Genomic DNA, 18,525 nt, shown 5'->3' on the forward strand with positions numbered 1-18,525 from the left:
TGTGGCGGAGTCAAACCAAAGAAACCAGAAACTTCCGAGGATTATGAACGGGAAAAGGCACATTGTGGCTGAGAAAGTAAAGAGGAGCAAAGCTAGAGCCTGGGAATCCATTAAAGGCGTCAGTTGAAAGCAGGTGATGAAAATAATTGGCTTAAATAATTGGACCATCTTGATAAAAAGGATAGCTTGTGATAGAAAGTTAATCACTCCGCTTCTTATTCCAAAATGCAACCTGCCCAAAACATATACCCCAAGTATGGTGATGTCAGTAAGTAGTCACAAAATATAAGAACTATCTAAAACCATCCAAACACGATTGCCCCATATATTTTCGGATGGGGTGAGAATAATATTGACAAACCAAGGGCAAACAAATGCTAACAATGCTTCAAACCAGAGAATTCGAGGATTCCCATTCAAGCAGAATCCCCACGAGCAGTGGTGTCTAGAATTAAGCGCATAGAGATACTTAAGAATATTCAACACAGCTAAAAAAACAGTAAAGGTGTGTTTAGAACATTATCACAGTATTTTCATGGAAACATTTTTAGGACCAATAGAGCTTCCGAATATTTTATCATGGCCTCGAGAGGTACTGCAGGTACAGTGAGCAAAATGGAGATTGGAAAAATAGGCAAAATCAAATCAAATTGCATTGCAAATAACTCAAAGATACCAATCTTATAGTCCCAATCCTTGGAAACAACAGGTGTTAATCAGCAATGGGGCTGAAATGGTGATCACCAGCAAGTGTAGTAGGAAGTGAGATCAGAGAAGTCGGAAAAATGAGGGTGATTGAAGGAGATGCCGAAGCGATATTGGTTGCCATCTTCGGGAATATCTCTGGATGGGCAAAGCCTTGATGTTCCTCAGCCGAGTTGGAAAATTTGCGTGCAAAAAAGGAATACCAACGAACAGATATTTACAATACTTATCCCCCGTTTTCTTTCATATACAATATGGAAAGATTTCAGCTAGACATTAGCCACTATCAATTATCATCAAGAAGGAAATATGTTAGGTAAAGCAAATTTTAGAAAGCCGAAAACAACGCAATCACAAAGAATACTTAATGAACTAGAAAGGTTACGAATCTCACCAAGAAGAATGGGAGCCTATGAAGAGTTTGGCCAATGCCCAATAAATACTCGAAGAATACGAGAACAACAAGACGAGCACAGCAAAGCACAAGAGAGGGAAATAATAATGTAGGCTCGCCGTCGTCTCACCCATGATGGATACGATACTGTTTACGGGCAAGGGCCAAATCTCTTTGGCATAATACGATATTTGGCAAGACTCTCGCTAAATCGAATGGCACAAACAAAGCAGAACAAATCAAAGCAGCGCTATACATGGACAAAGTCATACGTTGCCTGCTTGATCACCTAGTTTTCCAGTTCCAAGTAAGAGAGTTTGGTTAACTCTGCTGATACAGAGGGAGCCCTGTGGATTGAAGCCCCAACAAATCCTTGTTAGATTTTCCACTCGCCGTTCTGTGGTGGATAGAATTTTCGGAGATGACGATGGGTAATCCCATGCTTCCCACTAGCCGTTGGCATTGCGGTAAAGTGATTTTCCTTTTTAAAAAGGATTCAATAAACTCATCTTTACTTCTCAAGATTTGTTCCCATGAGAAATTTCTATTACTGAAAAATAAAATCACAATGAAAAATTAGAGGTTTGAACCTAGTTTCTCGTCTTGGTATTCAAATTTAACTTCGTGTAAATAAATTTGTAGAGATTATCTTGTTGATAAAATCACTTTTGAAACATTGAAAATGTTAGACATGATATTTTTACGATGCACGGAGGCTCTTTCTATTTGCATACTTTAACGGTATACTGATACATGAAAGCAAAAAAAAAATATAAAAGATAAAAATATTGCTCGCATTTGGAAAACGGTTATTATCACTTGATATTCTTGATAAGATTAAAAAATACATATCATTACTGCTAGAGCGGTATATATTATTTTTAGTTAGTGCACTTGAATTTTTTTTATCCTTTCATTACGCTTGTCCTCTCCTCTTAATTTACACCTGTTTGGACTATTTCTCGTTAGAGGAAGTAATTGTGTATTTGACCTCGGGAAATCTTTGATGAGTCAGTTATTCAGAATTCATCCTGTTAGTCACGGTTCAAGAGGTGCGAGTAAAATAATACACGAAGCGTCTGTTTCTAGTTGGTATACTCCATATTTGGGTAAAACAGCTTCTTCTACATTAAAAGTTCTTCCCAATTCAAAATTTTTTTCAACAATAAGATTACCTTTGAAGTGAGTAAGAGGGCTAACTTTACTAACATTTTGGATTGAATCCAGATTCTAAAAGACTTTTGCATAGGTCTCCTTTATATATTAGTGTAGGATGGTGTTGCCTGGAGGGGCATTGCTCTTATATCGCTGGTAAAACCTTTGTTATTTAGGATAAGACTAGTAGATTACATGCAGATATAATGGGTCAAAGAAGATGAATTGAACGATGCCTCTAGCTCCATGCTTTAGTTTCATTCTCATTCTAGCTCGACCCAATATGGGTTGCTTCCCCATCCCTTCAGGACGCAAACCAGCCTATTCCTTTATTATACAGCTTCTAGCTTCAAAACAATAACCTTGAGTATCTATCTAGCTTGATCCAAAACAAGAGATATTCGCATTCACAGTCGGACTACACGCTTTTCTTAATATAGTTAACACTTTCCCAGACCTTCATATCACAGCATTACTTTGAGTTCCAACATAAACTCTATACTAATAAGGGATGCTTTCCCACTTCGCCGCATAATTCAATACCTTTGTAAAGAGGCCTAAAACTTATAAAAGGGCGCCGAGAAGCTAGCAGGATATTGCATTCTCACCTCCTTCACCTAAAAAAATCCAACAAACACTTCTTCAACGATGGTTAAACTGACTATTCTTGCGTTTTTGGCGTCTGCAGTGATGATGGTCTCCGCCACTCCCGTTGACCAACTTGACCAACTCGACCATAAAATCCCCGCACTTGCCAAGCGTGCTTGCTCGTACCCGTGCATTCCCAAGTCGTGCGAAGTCTACGGTTGCAACAGTGGAAATTGCCGCAAGTGGTGCAATATGTGCGGTTGCCCATAATTCTACAATTTTTAATAGCCCTTTCTGGCTTTGTCATTAAAAATGGTTCTGTCCACTTTAAATTTACTAGCTCTTTGATACTGATGAATAAAGTTGACCATTTTTGATAGTACATATTGATATTTTTTTAAGAAATTACCTTATTGAAAGTTTTACATAGGGTACTACATTACAAATAAACTTTTTATAATTTGCCCTTTTTAAATATTAGCTGCCATAATTGGAGGCATTTGGCTGATATTAATCAACCCTAAATATAAAATTAATAGAGAATCTTAATAGGAAAGGATGCACTATTGTGACCATTAATATGAGTTTGACATAATAAGTGGAGATAATGCTGTATATCCCACGTCCATGCCGAGTACGGTAAATCCAAAACCTTCAAACAAGACCTAAAAAATATAACGATGATGCCATCGAAATGTACAGTTCGATATAACGAACAAATCGTAAATTCTGTCGACAGGCCTGAGAATTTAGATATTTTCTAGAAGAGTTAAATCCGGTGCACGTATTAAATGTCAGAAATGACTGCGTCAAGGAAAATGTATAAAGAGTGTTTGTTTTGTTTTCTAAATGGCCACTCGATTCTTATATGATGCTAAGAAATCCTCGGACTTGACATACTTCAAATAATGGTGATGTATTTTTTTACTTTATCAAAATTGAAGTTGGCTTGGAAGGAGGTCGAACTATTATCATTCAGCTATTACTATTATCTCTAGTCTTTTCATGATTCAAAGGTAAATTTTGTTGAATAGAATTTCATAGCATGTATAGTTTAATCTTTAATTTTATAGCTTGCTAACTGATGCAATTGTAGTACTAGCGCTATACTTCGTTAAGCTGTAGTAATGTCAATACAGTTGTGTATAAAAAATATAACCAAGAATGGATAAAATATACGGTCTTTCTTATAAGTCTTAAGAGAAAGGAATTACTGCTTTCAGCAATATTTAGCTTTTCAAATGCCCCATTAAAAGAGTATTTGGATGCTTATGTTGAAACTTGAGAGAACAGCCATATAGCGAGTTGATAGATTTATATAAAACACAAGGAGATTGTTAACTATGTATAAAACCAGAGCTACTTAATCATGTTTTCACAATGACTTTTAGCTGTATTTAATGCATGCCGTCATTCGATCCAAGCCTATAATGTCAGAATTTTTACCGGGTCCTTGGTAAATATCAGTTGTAGCGGTCACTACAAACAACACCCCGTGGCTTGGCCCAACTTTCATCACTAATGGATGACAAAGAGCAAGTAGAGCAAGATTAGGAAACGTTTGGTCTGTCCGGTTCTCTACATTTGGCTCACTCCTTCACTCTGTCTTAATAATCAAACGAGAGCGTCAGAGTGAATATTGGTTTTGTTCATTAATCGATTCTTTTGTACCTAAGGAAAAGGAGTGGATGGAATGCGCTCCTTTACCGAACAGACCGCGTCACCGGCGGAAAGCCTGGCGATCGCGGAGCATGGCGAGCCACCACCATATCTCGATGTAATCCGAAACTTTTTTTAACCGAGAATATTCAGTTATATTCACAATCATGTCGATTGCTTTAAATTAGGTGTGCATTGCGGGAGGGACGGCCGGATCTATTGCTGACTTCATGATGCATAGTGTCGATACTGTAAAAACTCGACTACAAGGACAATCTGTCACAGTCCCGCTCAAATACCAAAGCATGGTGCAAGCATACCGATTAGTGTGGCGAGAAGAAGGCATAATTAGAGGATTATACAGTGGAATTATTCCGGCGATATCAGGATCTAGTATGCCAATAAAGAGAATAATGGCGACAGAAATAGAATCTTGGATTAATGAAACTCATACTTGTTCTATTAGTACCTGCCACAACCATATATTTCGGAACATACGAGTTTGTTAAACGCAGTCTGACACGAGCAGGACTTCCTGACACACTTTCTCACTTAGCTGCGGGTACTATCTCCATTTACCAACTATACATTTTTTCGTCTACAGAAGATCTAATCGTTTATTGTTGAACGCATAGGCTCAGTGGGAGATCTTATGGCGTCCTTTGTCTATGTTCCCTCGGAGGTACTCAAAACACGTATGCAACTTCAAGGTCGCTATAACAATCCACATTTTATCAGCGGCTACAATTATCGCAATACTTGGCATGCGGCAAAGATGGTATGATACATAGGCCTTAATTTCTTAGAAATTCCGGGAACTAATCTTCTTCTATTCAGATTGTACAATATGATGGATGGGGAGCATTATACCACGGATATGGTGCAACTATTCTTCGTGACGTTCCCTTTTCAGCGCTTCAGTTTGCATTTTATGGTAAATAGGAGAGCTCACCCGTTTATAGCTCCAGATCAACAACTAGAATAACTTGATGTTTTAAAAAAATAGAAAAGTTTAAAGCATTAGCGATCAAGTACCACGAAACTCGCAACCTTCCACTTACCACCGATATCATTACTGGCGCGATTGCTGGTGGACTGGCGGGAGGAATCACGACACCGTTAGACGTCATTAAGACTGTGTTACAGACCCAGGTGAAAAAGCCCACGGTAAATACTTGTTTAAAATGTTTCTCATTTCCACCCTCGGTGATTATATCGTAACAATGTTACTAACGATTTTTTCCGTCAATTATTTTTTTAATATCGGTAGCATCTAACCAATAATCACCAAACGATCACTCATCATTACAGCACTGGAATCGTTGACGGGCTCTCTTATCTTTATCGTCACGAAGGCTTGCGCGGTCTATTCCGCGGGGTTGGCCCACGGGTATTTTGGACGTCGTTACAAAGCGCGATTATGTTTGTTATTTATGAACAAGTGCTACTAATATTTGACCATGGTCGGTTGGGAGGGTGGTGGTCGCCGAGTTGGATTGGAGAGTGGGGTTGGGCAAAGTAGATTTTCTTCATGTTTGACCGAACTTTTCACATATATATATTTCCTTTTTTTTATTATAGAAGGTGTTTTTACATTGCTTTTTTCTTTAATGTTGTAAATTATTATGAATGATTTTTGGAGAGAAGATTTCTGGTAGCGATTAAATATAAAACGTCATGTTCTGCCCAATATCGCTCGATGTTTTCTTGTATTGATTAACCTATTGGGCTTTAACCTGGGCTATTCGTTTAGCATTCACAGAGCCTATTTTACCTGGAGTATTGGCCTACTTATTACTATGTTAAACTTTATCTATCGAATCCAACCACATAATGATACCTGGATAGGTATCAGGTTGAGGTCTATCCACGGTTGCGTTCAAACATCGAGATATTTTGGACAGCCAAAGGAATTTTAACCGAGTAATAAAATTTAGTGTGCATCAAAGAGGGGGCCCTCGAATTCTTTGAAATACTTTATCAGCCACGAATCTTCAAAGAGACTGTGGAACTTTATTTAGTGAAAATGTAAATCCTACCGCCTCTAGCCTCCGCCCACCTCCGAGCCCAAGCATCCGAAGTGACATGACGTAAACTCGGGTTTAGCGCTGATGGTAAGCTTTTTCTTCTCAAACGAGGAGTATTAGCAGAAAAGTTGTTCACACAAGACAGTGAGTCCGCTGCTTCGAGGATGGCGCTTCCAGGATCATAGGGACCAAAAATAGCACTTCATATTTGCTTATCGAGTATAAGGCAGCTCACACAATGAAATTATGAGGCGGATCAGTTTATTCTTTGGAAAAATAAAGAATTCATACGAATTTGTAGAGAATATCTCGTGAAATTTTAACATTTCAACCCTCTTCTTATACGGGAGGAAATTCGTCAAGGAAACGAGCGGTGTACGGGCGCACTCAGTCTTAGCTATGATCATAGCACGGTTCAGGCTTGGCTACATTTAGAGCCTCAATCTAACCTTGTTATATGCGCCAACTCCAATTTGGAGGTGTGACTTCGATTCCTAACTCCTGTTGCAATCTATTATTCACTCTATTATCAACTGTGGGGTAACTTACTCCACACTTGTATAATATTAGCTTTTTAACATGAAAATAGGTAATCGCCCTCGATTCAGTAAAATTCATGTGCTTCTTTAACATTTTTATAGCATGTTTGCAATATGATCCACATCTGGGACAGGTCCAGCGGAATCAGCGTCGTGCAAATCAACTACTAGAACGGCAAGTTTCCCTTCACCCCATCCCCATCCAGTGTCTCCGTTGTTAATTTAAATCTATTTAGATTTCAACCTGGCGATATCGACGTACTCGTTCTTCCCGAGATGGCTTTTACTGGTTACGTATTTAATGATAGAATAAGCATTTATCCGTATCTTGAAGATTCACAGAATGGAGCCAGCGTATGCTGGGCAAAAGAAACGGCGAAAAGGTTGCAGGCCTATGTCATGGTGGGGTACCCACAGATTGTTAAAGGTAATGTTGGAACAAGATGCCACATCGAAGCGAATCATTTCAATTGAGTTGTTCAAGTATTCATTTGATGTAGGGCAGTCCGATGTATATTACAATAGTATCTGTTTGGTAGATAGAACAGGTCAGTTGGTTACAAACTACCAAAAGTCATTTCTATTTGAAACCGATGAACGATGGGCAAGCGAAGGCCCGGGCTTTCGTTCAGTGGATGTAAAAGAGCTTGGAAGAGTAAATATTCCCTCGAGATGTTTTCCTCAGGAGCCACGCTTGCTCCGGTAAAAAAAAGAAAAACCTCTCCTAATCACTTTGTACACATAGGTTGGAATCGGTATATGTATGGACTTAAACCCATACAAATTTCAGGCGCCTTTCCATGCATTCGAATTTGCACGCTTTCACCGGGTCAAGGGATCGCGCCTATTGCTCTGCTCAATGGCGTGGCTGAAGCAGCCAGAGGAGGAGGCGGATGAAGACAAACATGGGGATGCAAGTGACGATGAGATTGAGTCGTATGATGACACTTCGAATAGTATGGGTGATCTTGGAATGATTAGAGGTTTGGGCACGAACAACAGGATTGCCGAGCTTTCAGATATCATAGAAGGGGCGAAACACCCCGCCACCTCCGTGATGAATTATTGGGCGTTGAGGCTTCTTCCCCTATACTCTAACATCGGTGATGATGACACAGGGGTACTGGTGGCGGTGGCAAATCGATGTGGAAGTGAAGCAGGTTAGTAAGAGTGGCGGACTGGCATCCATCATCTCAAGAGTATTTTTTAACATGACTTATCTGATTAGGGCTAACCTTTTGCGGCCACAGCTGTGTCATGCGTTTGACTTCTCGTGGGGTGACGCTGTTAGGGTACTTGGGGGGAAGTGAGGAGAAAGTGCTGGTGGTGGAGGTCTAGCCAATTGACTATGGCCGAGCTTCAGACCGACCTTTTTCTTAGGGATTTTTATTACCTTTTAGAAAATTTATTAAGTATTATTATTTCTTTAATTGGACATTTGTTTTACTCGCATCTAAATCTTTCTTTTCTTGCAAGCTTTGGCCTCAAATGGCTTTTGATTTGTGACTCTAGTCTCCCTATTTGAAGGTATTCTATTCGCTGTAAGCCCCTCTTACTCGATCGCTAATATACCCGGCCTACTTGTTCTCATTCAATATTACGGGAAATCTACACTGTTCGCCCTTAGGTTAGGCTGCAGTCGAATTTATCGCCTTGCAACTTATTGATCAAGCAGGCGCCACCGTGCTCGCAATTCAGTTGATCACGGGATTAATAATCGGATTAGTGCTTTAAAAAGATGAGCTCATCTAACGAGAACAAGATAGCCTATTCAGTACCTAAATAATGCATCTTGCTCAATTCTATCAAAAGAACAGTAGGGGTTGGGTTAGAGTAGATGGTTTATTTGGGGCTTTTGCGTAAATTTGAAGTTCTCGTGAAAGAGTCAAAAAAGGGATAAACAAAGTGAATTAGTTCAATGTATCCTGCATTCCCACTCTATTTACTTGGAGATATCGGCTGACACATCAAGTTTTATTATTTTCAGCCTTGAAACACCAGAGGATTTCTGTGGGAAATCGAGTGATGCAGCGCAGATCTCCTAATTCAACATAGATGGGAGCTTATGCAGAGCTGCATTATAACCACTGAAATACATTTGAAAGAGGCATGTATGAACACACAAATTAGCTGAATGTTTCTGCAAGTCGTCGAGGTATGTAATTATTCTTAGAGCCCTCTAGGCAATAAAAAACACCGTCAATAGTCACGAGAGACAAATTGTCAAAACACTGATGAAAAGTGTAAGCCCTCACCGAGAACGGTGGGCCCATCTTTACCCCCAATTAGGGCGATAAAGATATGATCCTTGCTTTGTACTCGGTATATGAGTCGCTCATTATGACAGCAGATATGCATATATCTATAAGAGCACTAGTCTAATTTTTTCGAAAATTTAAGGTTCGTTGAATTCTAGAATGTTTTTTAAGCCACGACCTATTATCTGCCAAGGATTTTCTACCGTTGACTTTGGAACGTGTTAGGGTTATTTTACGCGTCTTTGATCCGATACCTTACGCGTTTATTGCTTATTTTTCTAGCTATTTTCAAAAATAAAGATACCTGCATTGTTTGCGAGCATAGTTTGTAGCTCTTATCCCAGCACTCTATTTATTCTCCTTCGTCTATTTATTCTCTACCAGCAACTACGATTCCATATATGACAACACCAACCACTCAGAATTACGTACTCCCACCGACCTCCCAACCTCTCCTCTATTCTCCCTACACCGTACAGTCTTCCGCTCCTCTTTCTGCTCCTCAAATTATATATGCGTCTCCTTCTCCACAGATATCATCACCATCCCAACAACAGCAAGTGACATACACTCTTGCTCAGCCGTTACAGACGCATCCGCAGCAGCCAACCACTCAAACACTCGTTCAGGGACAGCCGCTGGTAGCTATCCTATCCCCAGGAAATGGGCAACCGCAATCGTGGATGAATTCGGAGCCTATTCAGACGGTTACCCCGGACATTAGCGATACTGAGGTATTTTCGAATCATTCATCGCTGACAAAGCGAGCTGCTCATAGCAATTTGCTCTTTCTTTAGAAAATTCTATGGGAAGGAACGACATGGCCAAACGGTTGTTTCTCGCCTATTTGTTGCTCGTCGGGTAAGCTCTTGGATTTTATATGTTTAATCTCATTCTGATTGGATTGAATTGCGCTTAGTAAAGTGGAAATTGACGGAGAAAAAAATCGAGTTCAACACCGGCTGTTGTTTTGGTGACTATGATTGCCTGGTAACTTGTTTCTATATCGAACTGGGCGAGAAATACCGTTAGTTGATTAGTCTAATGGCCAAGTAGGAGCTGGAGTATATATCCGATATTAAGTACGAGCGCTCTTTCCTGCAAATGCTTGCGGGGCGGGGGACGATAAAGGTGTTTATGGAGTAAGTTAGCTCGCAATATTCAAGCTTTTGACTGGCTATTCTAATTTTTTTTTATTTTCACTTGTTCAGAGAGCATGCGGATCCAGTTATGGAGATCAGTGGTAGACATTTCAAAGAGCTCTTCTACAAGCTCCAAGCGGCATGGCGCGAAATCCGACAGCCATTCTTGGAAAAGCGTGCTGTCGAGGAGCAGAAACTCCTAGCTCAGAAGCAATTGCAACAACAGCAACAGCAACAGCAACAGCAGCTTCAACTACAAACCCAGCTGCAGTTGCAAATGCACCTCCAGGCGCAAGCTCAGGCGCAGGCGCAGGCGCAGGCACAAGTCCAAGCCCAGGCAATGCAACAGCAGTTGATGTTGGCCGAGATCTCGCGCATGCAGCAGGGTTATTACCAAACCTCTAGTCCTTACAGCGGAGGTATGTTGCAGCCGGATTACTTCTCCAAAGCTGGGCCCAGAGGTCACGAAGAGGAAGAAACGGAGGAGGAAGAAAGTGAAGAGGAGTGTATGAATAGAAAGGGAAGGTATTTGGAAGAGGACGAGCACGAAGAAGAAGAAGATGAAGATGAAGAGGAGGAGGAGGAGGAGGAGGAGAGCGAAATTGAACGTTATACAGCTAAGAGGAGCTCGGCAAGAAGAGAGAGTGCGCATTCAAACCACTCCTCAAGGAGTAGAAGAAGATGACCAGCGATCCACTGCGGATCCAATTCTGATTCGAGCGCTTAATCTTGCTTAAACTGTATATCCCGTGACTGATACTTATATCCCACTTATATCCTTCGTTCTATACGAACCTTACTAGGGCTCTTAGGTTTTGTTTAAACTTGTTTATTCGATCTGTGTATGCGTCTAAATGGCATTTCTCTCTTGTGCATCTGGCTAAGACGGGAGGGCATGCTCCCCAATGAGACTTATGGCTCAGACCCTTCTCTTCCTTCTGAAAACCTCCGTATTTGCATGGAATGGAACGTTAATCCGAGTGCAGATACTCTTTTAATATATTTCAAAAAGGAGATTAAAAATTCAGAAAATAGAACAAGGTTTTTTCCCAGCTTTTCTAGGGAGGAAGCTTAAAACGGAGCGCGCTTTCCTTACGCTGGCCCCCCTTTTTACAGGCCAGAAAAGGCTCCAGCACCGCAGCCTTGTCTTTCTCTCTTCCTCTCTCTCTGATTTCACGCGACTGTTTCTCCTCGTCTTGTTCATTTTCACACAAGCTCAAGCCCATCACCGCTCAGAATCGTCCAAGCTAGAATGGCACCCGTCACCGAAGTGGGTTGGATTGTTACTCAGCTTTGCCGCTGCGGTCGCAACTGGCCTTGTAAGTTTGAGCATCACGAGGGGCATCTGATGTACCAGTGCCTTGTGTGTGAGGTGTGTGCAGGGGCTTTCCCCGCCCATAGAAATGAATGTCGGCTGCGTGAATTTGCAAAATAACACGCACGAACATATTCTTTATTCAATTGGCCTCAGTGCCTTTTCACAAGCCTTTTTTTTTTTGCCATAATCCGTCTTTGCTCTTTTGTTTTGTTTGCTGTCGTAAGTTTTATTTTCTTGCCTCGCCCCCGCTCTCCTCCCTCTCCCGAATTGCGACTCCGGCAGGGAAATCGATAGTAGCGGATAGAAAATGACATGTCTATTATTTTAATAACAACAATATATAACTCAGTAAGTTGTAGATATAATATTATATAGAGATGGCACATGTAAATATGTCTTCAGAGAAAGCAAAATAAGTCGAATAAGTCTGATGATATAAGCTTGTTAGTATTGCATCACTTGATCCACATCCTCTCGCACCGGTTTTACATCGCCCAATACTTCCTCCACGGTCCCGCGTTTGTATCGCTTTCCTAGTGCAAGCGATAGAGTAACCGCGTCGATGGCCCGATGAAGGGTGCGGCGCGCATTGAAGTTGCGCTGAACATTGGGCAGTAGATTTGCACTCGGAATGGGCACGTTTGTTTGTGGAGCAGCGAGCCAAGGATGTACGAGCGCTTCGTGGGCGGTCATGCGATTTGTCGGATCCACCGTCAAAAACCGTGTTATGAAGTCTTTTGCTGTTGAGGGTAGAAAGAAGGCCACATTGATTAGAATCGGGCAGGAGCAGAAGTCGAACGGCAAGCTAACCTTCTTCAGAGATGCCTTCCCAATACAACGGTTCAAAGACGTATTCAGCATTCAGAATGGCAGTGAGCTCGTCTTGACTATTTTGCCGCTCGAATGGTGGCTCCCCGCATAGCAGAAAGTATGTGATGCAGCCGATTGCCCAGCAGTCTCTAGCATTTCGTGGTATAGAAATAATGAAAATTGAGAGATGGCGCCATGCATACAGCGAGAACTTACACCGGTTTTCCGTGCCCTATTTTCTTAAACACCTCTGGTGCCTATAAGAATAAAAATAAAGAGAACCGATAAGGTCGCCTCTATGGCCAATGCAGGTATAAGGCGAAGTACGAACCATGTAGGCTGGAGTCCCGCATGTTGTTGTTAGGATTTGGAATTTTTCAGAGTCAATAATCCGTGAAAGGCCGAAATCGGCTATAAGCAGGTCGCTGTCCTCTGCTTTTGTGCGAAAAAGGAGGTTCTCGGGCTAGTTGTAATGGCCGCAAACCATCCACTTGTTAATGCGAGGAAGTAAGCGGAGAGAAAGAAAACAAAAACAAGTACCTTTAAATCTCTATGCACGACGCCATTGTCGTGAAGATAAGCAACTCCCTCGCATATGGAACGCACCAAATTCGCAGCGTCTTTCTCGAAAAAGCTACCCTGCTGACATATACGTTCGAAAAGCTCTCCTCCTTGCGCAAGCTCGGTTACGAGGTACACTACAATTATCATTTGCCGATATAAATAAAGTTAACAGCACAAATGGGGATTGGGGAAATCCCACTGCGGATCCACTCACAATTGTTCATTGTTTCAAAGAAATCTACCATTGTCAGCACATTGCGATGGTGGCGGGAGATTTGGCTTAGAATTAATATCTCGTTCTTTATTAGATGCTCCCTGCCCTTCATCAGATTTTTGTTGATAATCTTAACCGCGTAAGCAGCACCTGTTGTGATGTGGAATGCCTCTAGCAATATAGTAAAAGAAAAATAATGGGGACAATGCCAAATTAATAATGGGGATGGGTGGAAAATCACCTTTGACCTCAGCATACGTGCCACGGCCAAGGGTGCGACCGGTTTTATATTGGCATGGAACCATTACTACCCTTTGTTCTGTCATTTTTGAATACTATGATTTAAGCGCAAGTTTCAAAAAAATTGAAGGCTTAAAATAAAATCATAGGGTTTTGAAACCTTTTTTATTCCTTGTCTAGATTGCGATCGTTGATCCATTTTATCGCGCGCATAAATAGAAAGGCTTTTAAGCATTTTTCCCGTTTGCTTCTCACTGCTGCTCTCTATTAAAGACCTTCTGTGCACACGCTCTCCATTGTGTTAGTTGAGCCATGCCCGGTGGAGATCGCTCCATCGCACTCAAGATGTTACCCTTAGACCGTAGCAAGCAACGTTGGTCGGACTCGGAGGGCGATGATTCGCCCCTCATAGTTGACGTTGAAGATGTGAGCTTCTGCTTTCACTCGCTCTGTATGAGGCACCGTTCTTAACATTTTATTCGGGGATGTGTGAATTTTGTGTAGGAAGAGGCAATGACATCTTCATCTGCACGTCCACGCCAACGCAGGCGCAGACGTATGTCCTTTATATCCCAGCTTCAGAGGCCAAAACGGGAAAAGGAAGCGAGGGTAATACCATTCGATGCATCTGGTAATAGAGCGTTTCCCTTATTTTGCTACTCTCATTTCCTGCTAAACTTCAAAATTTTAATTGAATTTAGCCAAGTTTAAAGCAAAGTTCTCTCCAAATTTGATTCGCAACCAAAAGTACAGCCTTATTACATTCTTACCGCTTGTCTTTTATGAGCAAGTAAGGATCGCGATTTCTGCAATCTTTCGTGATTCGAGTTTTTGATTAGACACTTTCTATTCTTCTTAGTTTAAATTTTTCTTCAACCTCTACTTCCTCTTGGTGGCCTTGTCACAATTCGTCCCTGCTCTGAAAATTGGCTACCTCGTCACTTATTTCGGTCCACTCTGCTTTGTTTTACTCGTCACGATTGGAAAAGAGGCCTATGATGATTACAAGCGCTATCGTCGCGACCAGGAGGCAAATTCCCAGCTCTATGAAATGTTGACAGAGGAGGGCGTGGTGATGGTACCAAGCTCGAAGATACGGGTTGGAGATTTGATCGTCTTGAAGAAAGATCAAAGGGTAAGAGCGAATGTCCACTTACTATATGCTTTATAGGGAATTTATCAGTACCTCGTATATTGTTGCTAGGTTCCCGCTGACTTAATTCTATTACGTACCTCGGAGGCTAGCAGCTCTTGCTTTATTCGTACAGACCAACTTGACGGAGAAACTGATTGGAAGCTGCGGCTTGCCGTTCCATCCTGTCAAAAATTGCCGTCGGATGCAAGTCTGCTACAAATAAAAGCGGAAGTGCATGGTAATATTAACTAGTTTCCATTTCTTAGTTAAAATTGAATATCCATCTTGTTTATCATTTATTAAGCCGAGGCCCCGCAAAAGGACATACACACCTTCACTGGTACCTTCACTCGACTACTCGTAGGCAACAGTGCCGCATCCCAAGCTGAGCCGCTAGGAGTAGAAAACACCCTCTGGACCAATACGGTTTTGGCGTCGGGAACTGCCGTGGGCTTTGTAATTTACACTGGCAAAGACACGAGAGCCGTCATGAACACAAACCAGCCCGAGACCAAGGTTGGATTACTAGACTGGGAAATCAATCGTCTTTCAAAGGTGAGTAAAGATCTGATTTATTCTACACTAAGAGTTTTCGGCCCCTTCTTTCTAATATGATCTCTTCTTTAACTAGATTTTGTTCATGGTTACGCTGAGTCTGTCATTTGTAATGGTTGCTTTGAGTGGGTTCCAAGGGACATGGTATATTTACATATTTCGGTTTTTGATTCTCTTCTCTTCGATTATTCCAATCAGGTAAAGTTCTACAAATGCTCCCATCTCTTCCATAATTACTCCCCTAATCCACAAGCAATTTTTTTTTTGGCCATTAGTCTTCGCGTGAATCTGGACATGGGTAAAACTGTCTATAGTTACCAAATTATGCGGGACCGTGAAATTGCCGGCACCATTGTTCGTACCTCGACCATTCCTGAGGAACTTGGTCGCATAGAGTATCTTCTATCGGACAAGACTGGCACACTGACCAAAAATGACATGGAGCTAAAAAAATTGCATATGGGTACAATGAGCTATGGAGTGGATACCATGGACGAAATTTCCCAGCACTTAGAAACAGCTATTGAGCAACAGCACGGCCAAGGTGGGAAGCATAAGAGGGAGCGTGTGGGTGGTACAACGACTGTAGCCGTCGGAGGAGGTGCTGGGAGAGGACGGAGGGATATATCTTCGAGAGTTAAGGATATCGTCCAGGCATTGGCTCTTTGTCACAATGTAACACCCGTTATCGCAGAGGATGGAAGTTTGGGTTACCAAGCGTCCTCGCCTGATGAAGTTGCCATTGTCAAGTGGACTGAAACCATTGGTCTTACTCTCGTATATCGCGATCGACAAAAGATGCAAACACGAACACGAAATGGGGAGATGATGGAGTTTGAAATTCTGCAAGTGTTCCCCTTCACTAGTGAGACGAAACGAATGGGGATTATTGTACGGGATATCCAAACGGGAGAAATCACTTTTTACGAAAAGGGGGCCGACGTGGTTATGTCAAGGATTGTGCAGTATAATGATTGGTGAGTGCACCAATGGCATATTTGAAACTCATACCTAATGGGCTATTCTATTTTAGGCTGGACGAAGAGTGCGGCAATATGGCTCGTGAGGGACTACGCACACTTGTTGTTGCTCGCAAGCGCCTTTCCGATGAGGCATATACCGAATTTGAAACTCGTTATAACACCGCCCGGTTGGCATTGCATGATCGAAATGCGCAAACGCAGGCCGTAGTTGAACACTTGCTTGAGCAGGAGCTAGAGCTTCTGGGACTAATTGGGGTGGAAGACAAGTTGCAGGATGGAGTGAAAACAACCCTGGAGCTTCTAAGGAATGCAGGATTAAAGATATGGATGCTGACGGGAGATAAAGTTGAGACAGCAACCTGTATAGCGCGGAGTTCAAAGCTGGTGACGAGAAATCAAATTATCCATACAGTTGCCAAATTGCGCTCACCGGTGTCCGCGGTGGATGAACTGGAAACGCTAAGAACCATGGGCGACTGTTGTTTGGTTATCGACGGAGAATCAATACAGGTGATTAGGACACCTCCTAGACTTCCTGTTTTTATAATGCTTATTCTAACTTTCTTTTGCAAACCTCTAGCTTTATTTGGACCATTTGCGCGAGGAGTTCATTGAAATAGCGGTTATGCTTACGGTGGTGGTCTGCTGTCGCTGCTCTCCAACCCAAAAAGCGGATATCACCCGACTAATCAAACAATACACTGGAAAGCGTGTATGTGCAATTGGAGATGGTGGTAACGATGTTTCAATGATCCAAGCGGCCGATGTTGGCGTCGGTATTGTTGGCAAGGAAGGGAAACAAGCGTCACTGGCAGCAGATTTTTCTGTTTTACAATTCAGCCATCTAACAAAATTATTGCGTACGTATACGTCATTTTTTTTTTTCTGCCTTTAGCCAAAAGTTGATTTTAACTTTTTGCTTGCATTTAGTTTGGCACGGTAGAAACTCCTACAAACGCTCTGCTAAGCTCTCACAATTCGTCATCCACCGTGGTCTTATTATATCCATAATCCAGGCTGTCTTTTCCGCCATATTCTACTTCGCCCCCATTGCACTCTATCAGGGAATGCTTATGGTCGGATATGCAACCCTGTATACAATGGCGCCTGTATTTTCATTGGTGCTCGACCAGGATGTGAGCGCAGAGATCGCATTATTATATCCAGAGCTCTACAAAGATCTAACCAAAGGGAGATCGCTCTCCTTCAAGACATTCTTCATGTGGTTAATGATTTCAGTCTATCAGGGTGGCGCGATCATGGTTGTCTCCATTCTGCTCTTCGAGAATGAATTTATACATATCGTGTCGATTTCATTCACGGCCTTGATATTCAACGAGTTATTGATGGTCGCACTGGAAATCAACACATGGTAAACCAATATCCTAATTATGTGTCCATTGGTGGCTACATATTAATGGTCTTTTTCACCCATTACTCTAATAGGCATCGTTGGATGGTTATCTCAGAAATTGCTACCGTTCTCTCATATATTGGGTCAATGGTCTTTTTGCCCACGTATTTCGGTATGTATATGTGGTTGGTTTTTTTTTTACTCGCGCATTAACTTGCTCCGCTCTTTGTGCAGATATGAATTTTATCCTCACCTGGCGCTTCGTCTGGAAAGTCGCCATTATCACCGCAGTAAGCAGTGTTCCTCTCTATGTGTGGAAATTCTTACGCCGGCGATATGCCCCTCCTAGCTACACAAAATTAACATGATAGAAAAGCGCGTGTTTTCATTTTGTAATATAGTTTATTATCACTATTGTTTATGCACGGAATAATCATTATACTGTAACATCAAATGGAGTTCGAGTCATAATATTTTAGATGGGATCAATAGAGTAGAGAGGCTAGGATTAGTGTGGAGCCCCTATGCTTAGTTCAAAAATTGTTCAAAGGCATTCCATTAAAAGTGATGAGAACCGTTTTATGGTGCTGTTGAATAATTCAAGTCGGTAGCATTATAGCACAGTTGATTAACTACTGCAGAAAAATCGACACTGCACCAATTCTTGCATTTGAGATAGCGGAAGAAAATTTCCCAAAGGAACATTATAGGTACTCAGCATCACTAATTATCTCTGGCACAATAATAGATCCCGAAAATATTCAATATAGGACATCATCTCAAGTGTGAATAAATAGGGAAAATAACTGTAGTGACCAATTGTGTTCCATTTCTTAACTAGAGAGAGTATCCCTTTTTAACCTTCTCACATTTGGCGGGTAGTTT

General features: G+C 41.7%; 6 protein-coding genes across 6 annotated transcripts; 5 read left to right on the forward strand and 1 right to left on the reverse strand.

Moving 5' to 3' along the window:
- Nucleotides 1-2,902: 2,902 nt before the first annotated feature.
- On the forward strand, nt 2,903-3,112 carry VTP21DRAFT_6152 (uncharacterized protein; the record flags this gene model as incomplete). The annotated part of the gene is made up of 1 exon (XM_069396752.1): nt 2,903-3,112. One exon carries the CDS (start codon nt 2,903-2,905, stop codon nt 3,110-3,112), a length of 210 nt encoding a protein of 69 aa, XP_069247421.1.
- Nucleotides 3,113-4,535: 1,423 nt separating this feature from the next.
- Nucleotides 4,536-6,023, forward strand: VTP21DRAFT_6153 (uncharacterized protein; the record flags this gene model as incomplete). The annotated part of the gene is made up of 7 exons (XM_069396753.1): nt 4,536-4,619; nt 4,690-4,894; nt 4,968-5,063; nt 5,137-5,279; nt 5,339-5,435; nt 5,508-5,668; nt 5,772-6,023. 7 exons carry the CDS (start codon nt 4,536-4,538, stop codon nt 6,021-6,023), a joined length of 1,038 nt encoding a protein of 345 aa, XP_069247422.1.
- A 1,084-nt stretch (nt 6,024-7,107) lies between these two features.
- Nucleotides 7,108-8,405, forward strand: VTP21DRAFT_6154 (uncharacterized protein; the record flags this gene model as incomplete). The annotated part of the gene is made up of 6 exons (XM_069396754.1): nt 7,108-7,117; nt 7,170-7,242; nt 7,304-7,494; nt 7,568-7,722; nt 7,813-8,227; nt 8,296-8,405. 6 exons carry the CDS (start codon nt 7,108-7,110, stop codon nt 8,403-8,405), a joined length of 954 nt encoding a protein of 317 aa, XP_069247423.1.
- A 1,321-nt stretch (nt 8,406-9,726) lies between these two features.
- VTP21DRAFT_6155 (uncharacterized protein) lies at nt 9,727-11,152 on the forward strand (the record flags this gene model as incomplete). The annotated part of the gene is made up of 5 exons (XM_069396755.1): nt 9,727-10,059; nt 10,123-10,186; nt 10,245-10,315; nt 10,382-10,467; nt 10,537-11,152. 5 exons carry the CDS (start codon nt 9,727-9,729, stop codon nt 11,150-11,152), a joined length of 1,170 nt encoding a protein of 389 aa, XP_069247424.1.
- A 1,077-nt stretch (nt 11,153-12,229) lies between these two features.
- On the reverse strand, nt 12,230-13,699 carry VTP21DRAFT_6156 (uncharacterized protein; the record flags this gene model as incomplete). Its single annotated transcript, XM_069396756.1, has 7 exons — nt 12,230-12,525; nt 12,596-12,744; nt 12,812-12,852; nt 12,927-13,058; nt 13,136-13,293; nt 13,374-13,544; nt 13,615-13,699. 7 exons carry the CDS (start codon nt 13,697-13,699, stop codon nt 12,230-12,232), a joined length of 1,032 nt encoding a protein of 343 aa, XP_069247425.1.
- A 226-nt stretch (nt 13,700-13,925) lies between these two features.
- On the forward strand, nt 13,926-18,008 carry VTP21DRAFT_6157 (uncharacterized protein; the record flags this gene model as incomplete). The annotated part of the gene is made up of 13 exons (XM_069396757.1): nt 13,926-14,039; nt 14,118-14,244; nt 14,315-14,403; nt 14,473-14,748; nt 14,818-14,986; nt 15,053-15,303; nt 15,380-15,501; nt 15,579-16,280; nt 16,337-16,796; nt 16,867-17,146; nt 17,217-17,658; nt 17,733-17,812; nt 17,875-18,008. The coding sequence occupies 13 exons, from the start codon at nt 13,926-13,928 to the stop codon at nt 18,006-18,008; spliced, it is 3,246 nt and encodes a 1,081-aa protein (XP_069247426.1).
- Nucleotides 18,009-18,525: the final 517 nt, after the last annotated feature.

The sequence above is a fragment of the Calcarisporiella thermophila genome (genome assembly GCF_041956535.1).
Source record: "Calcarisporiella thermophila strain CBS 279.70 unplaced genomic scaffold VTP21scaffold_25, whole genome shotgun sequence".
NCBI lineage: Eukaryota > Fungi > Calcarisporiellomycota > Calcarisporiellomycetes > Calcarisporiellales > Calcarisporiellaceae > Calcarisporiella > Calcarisporiella thermophila.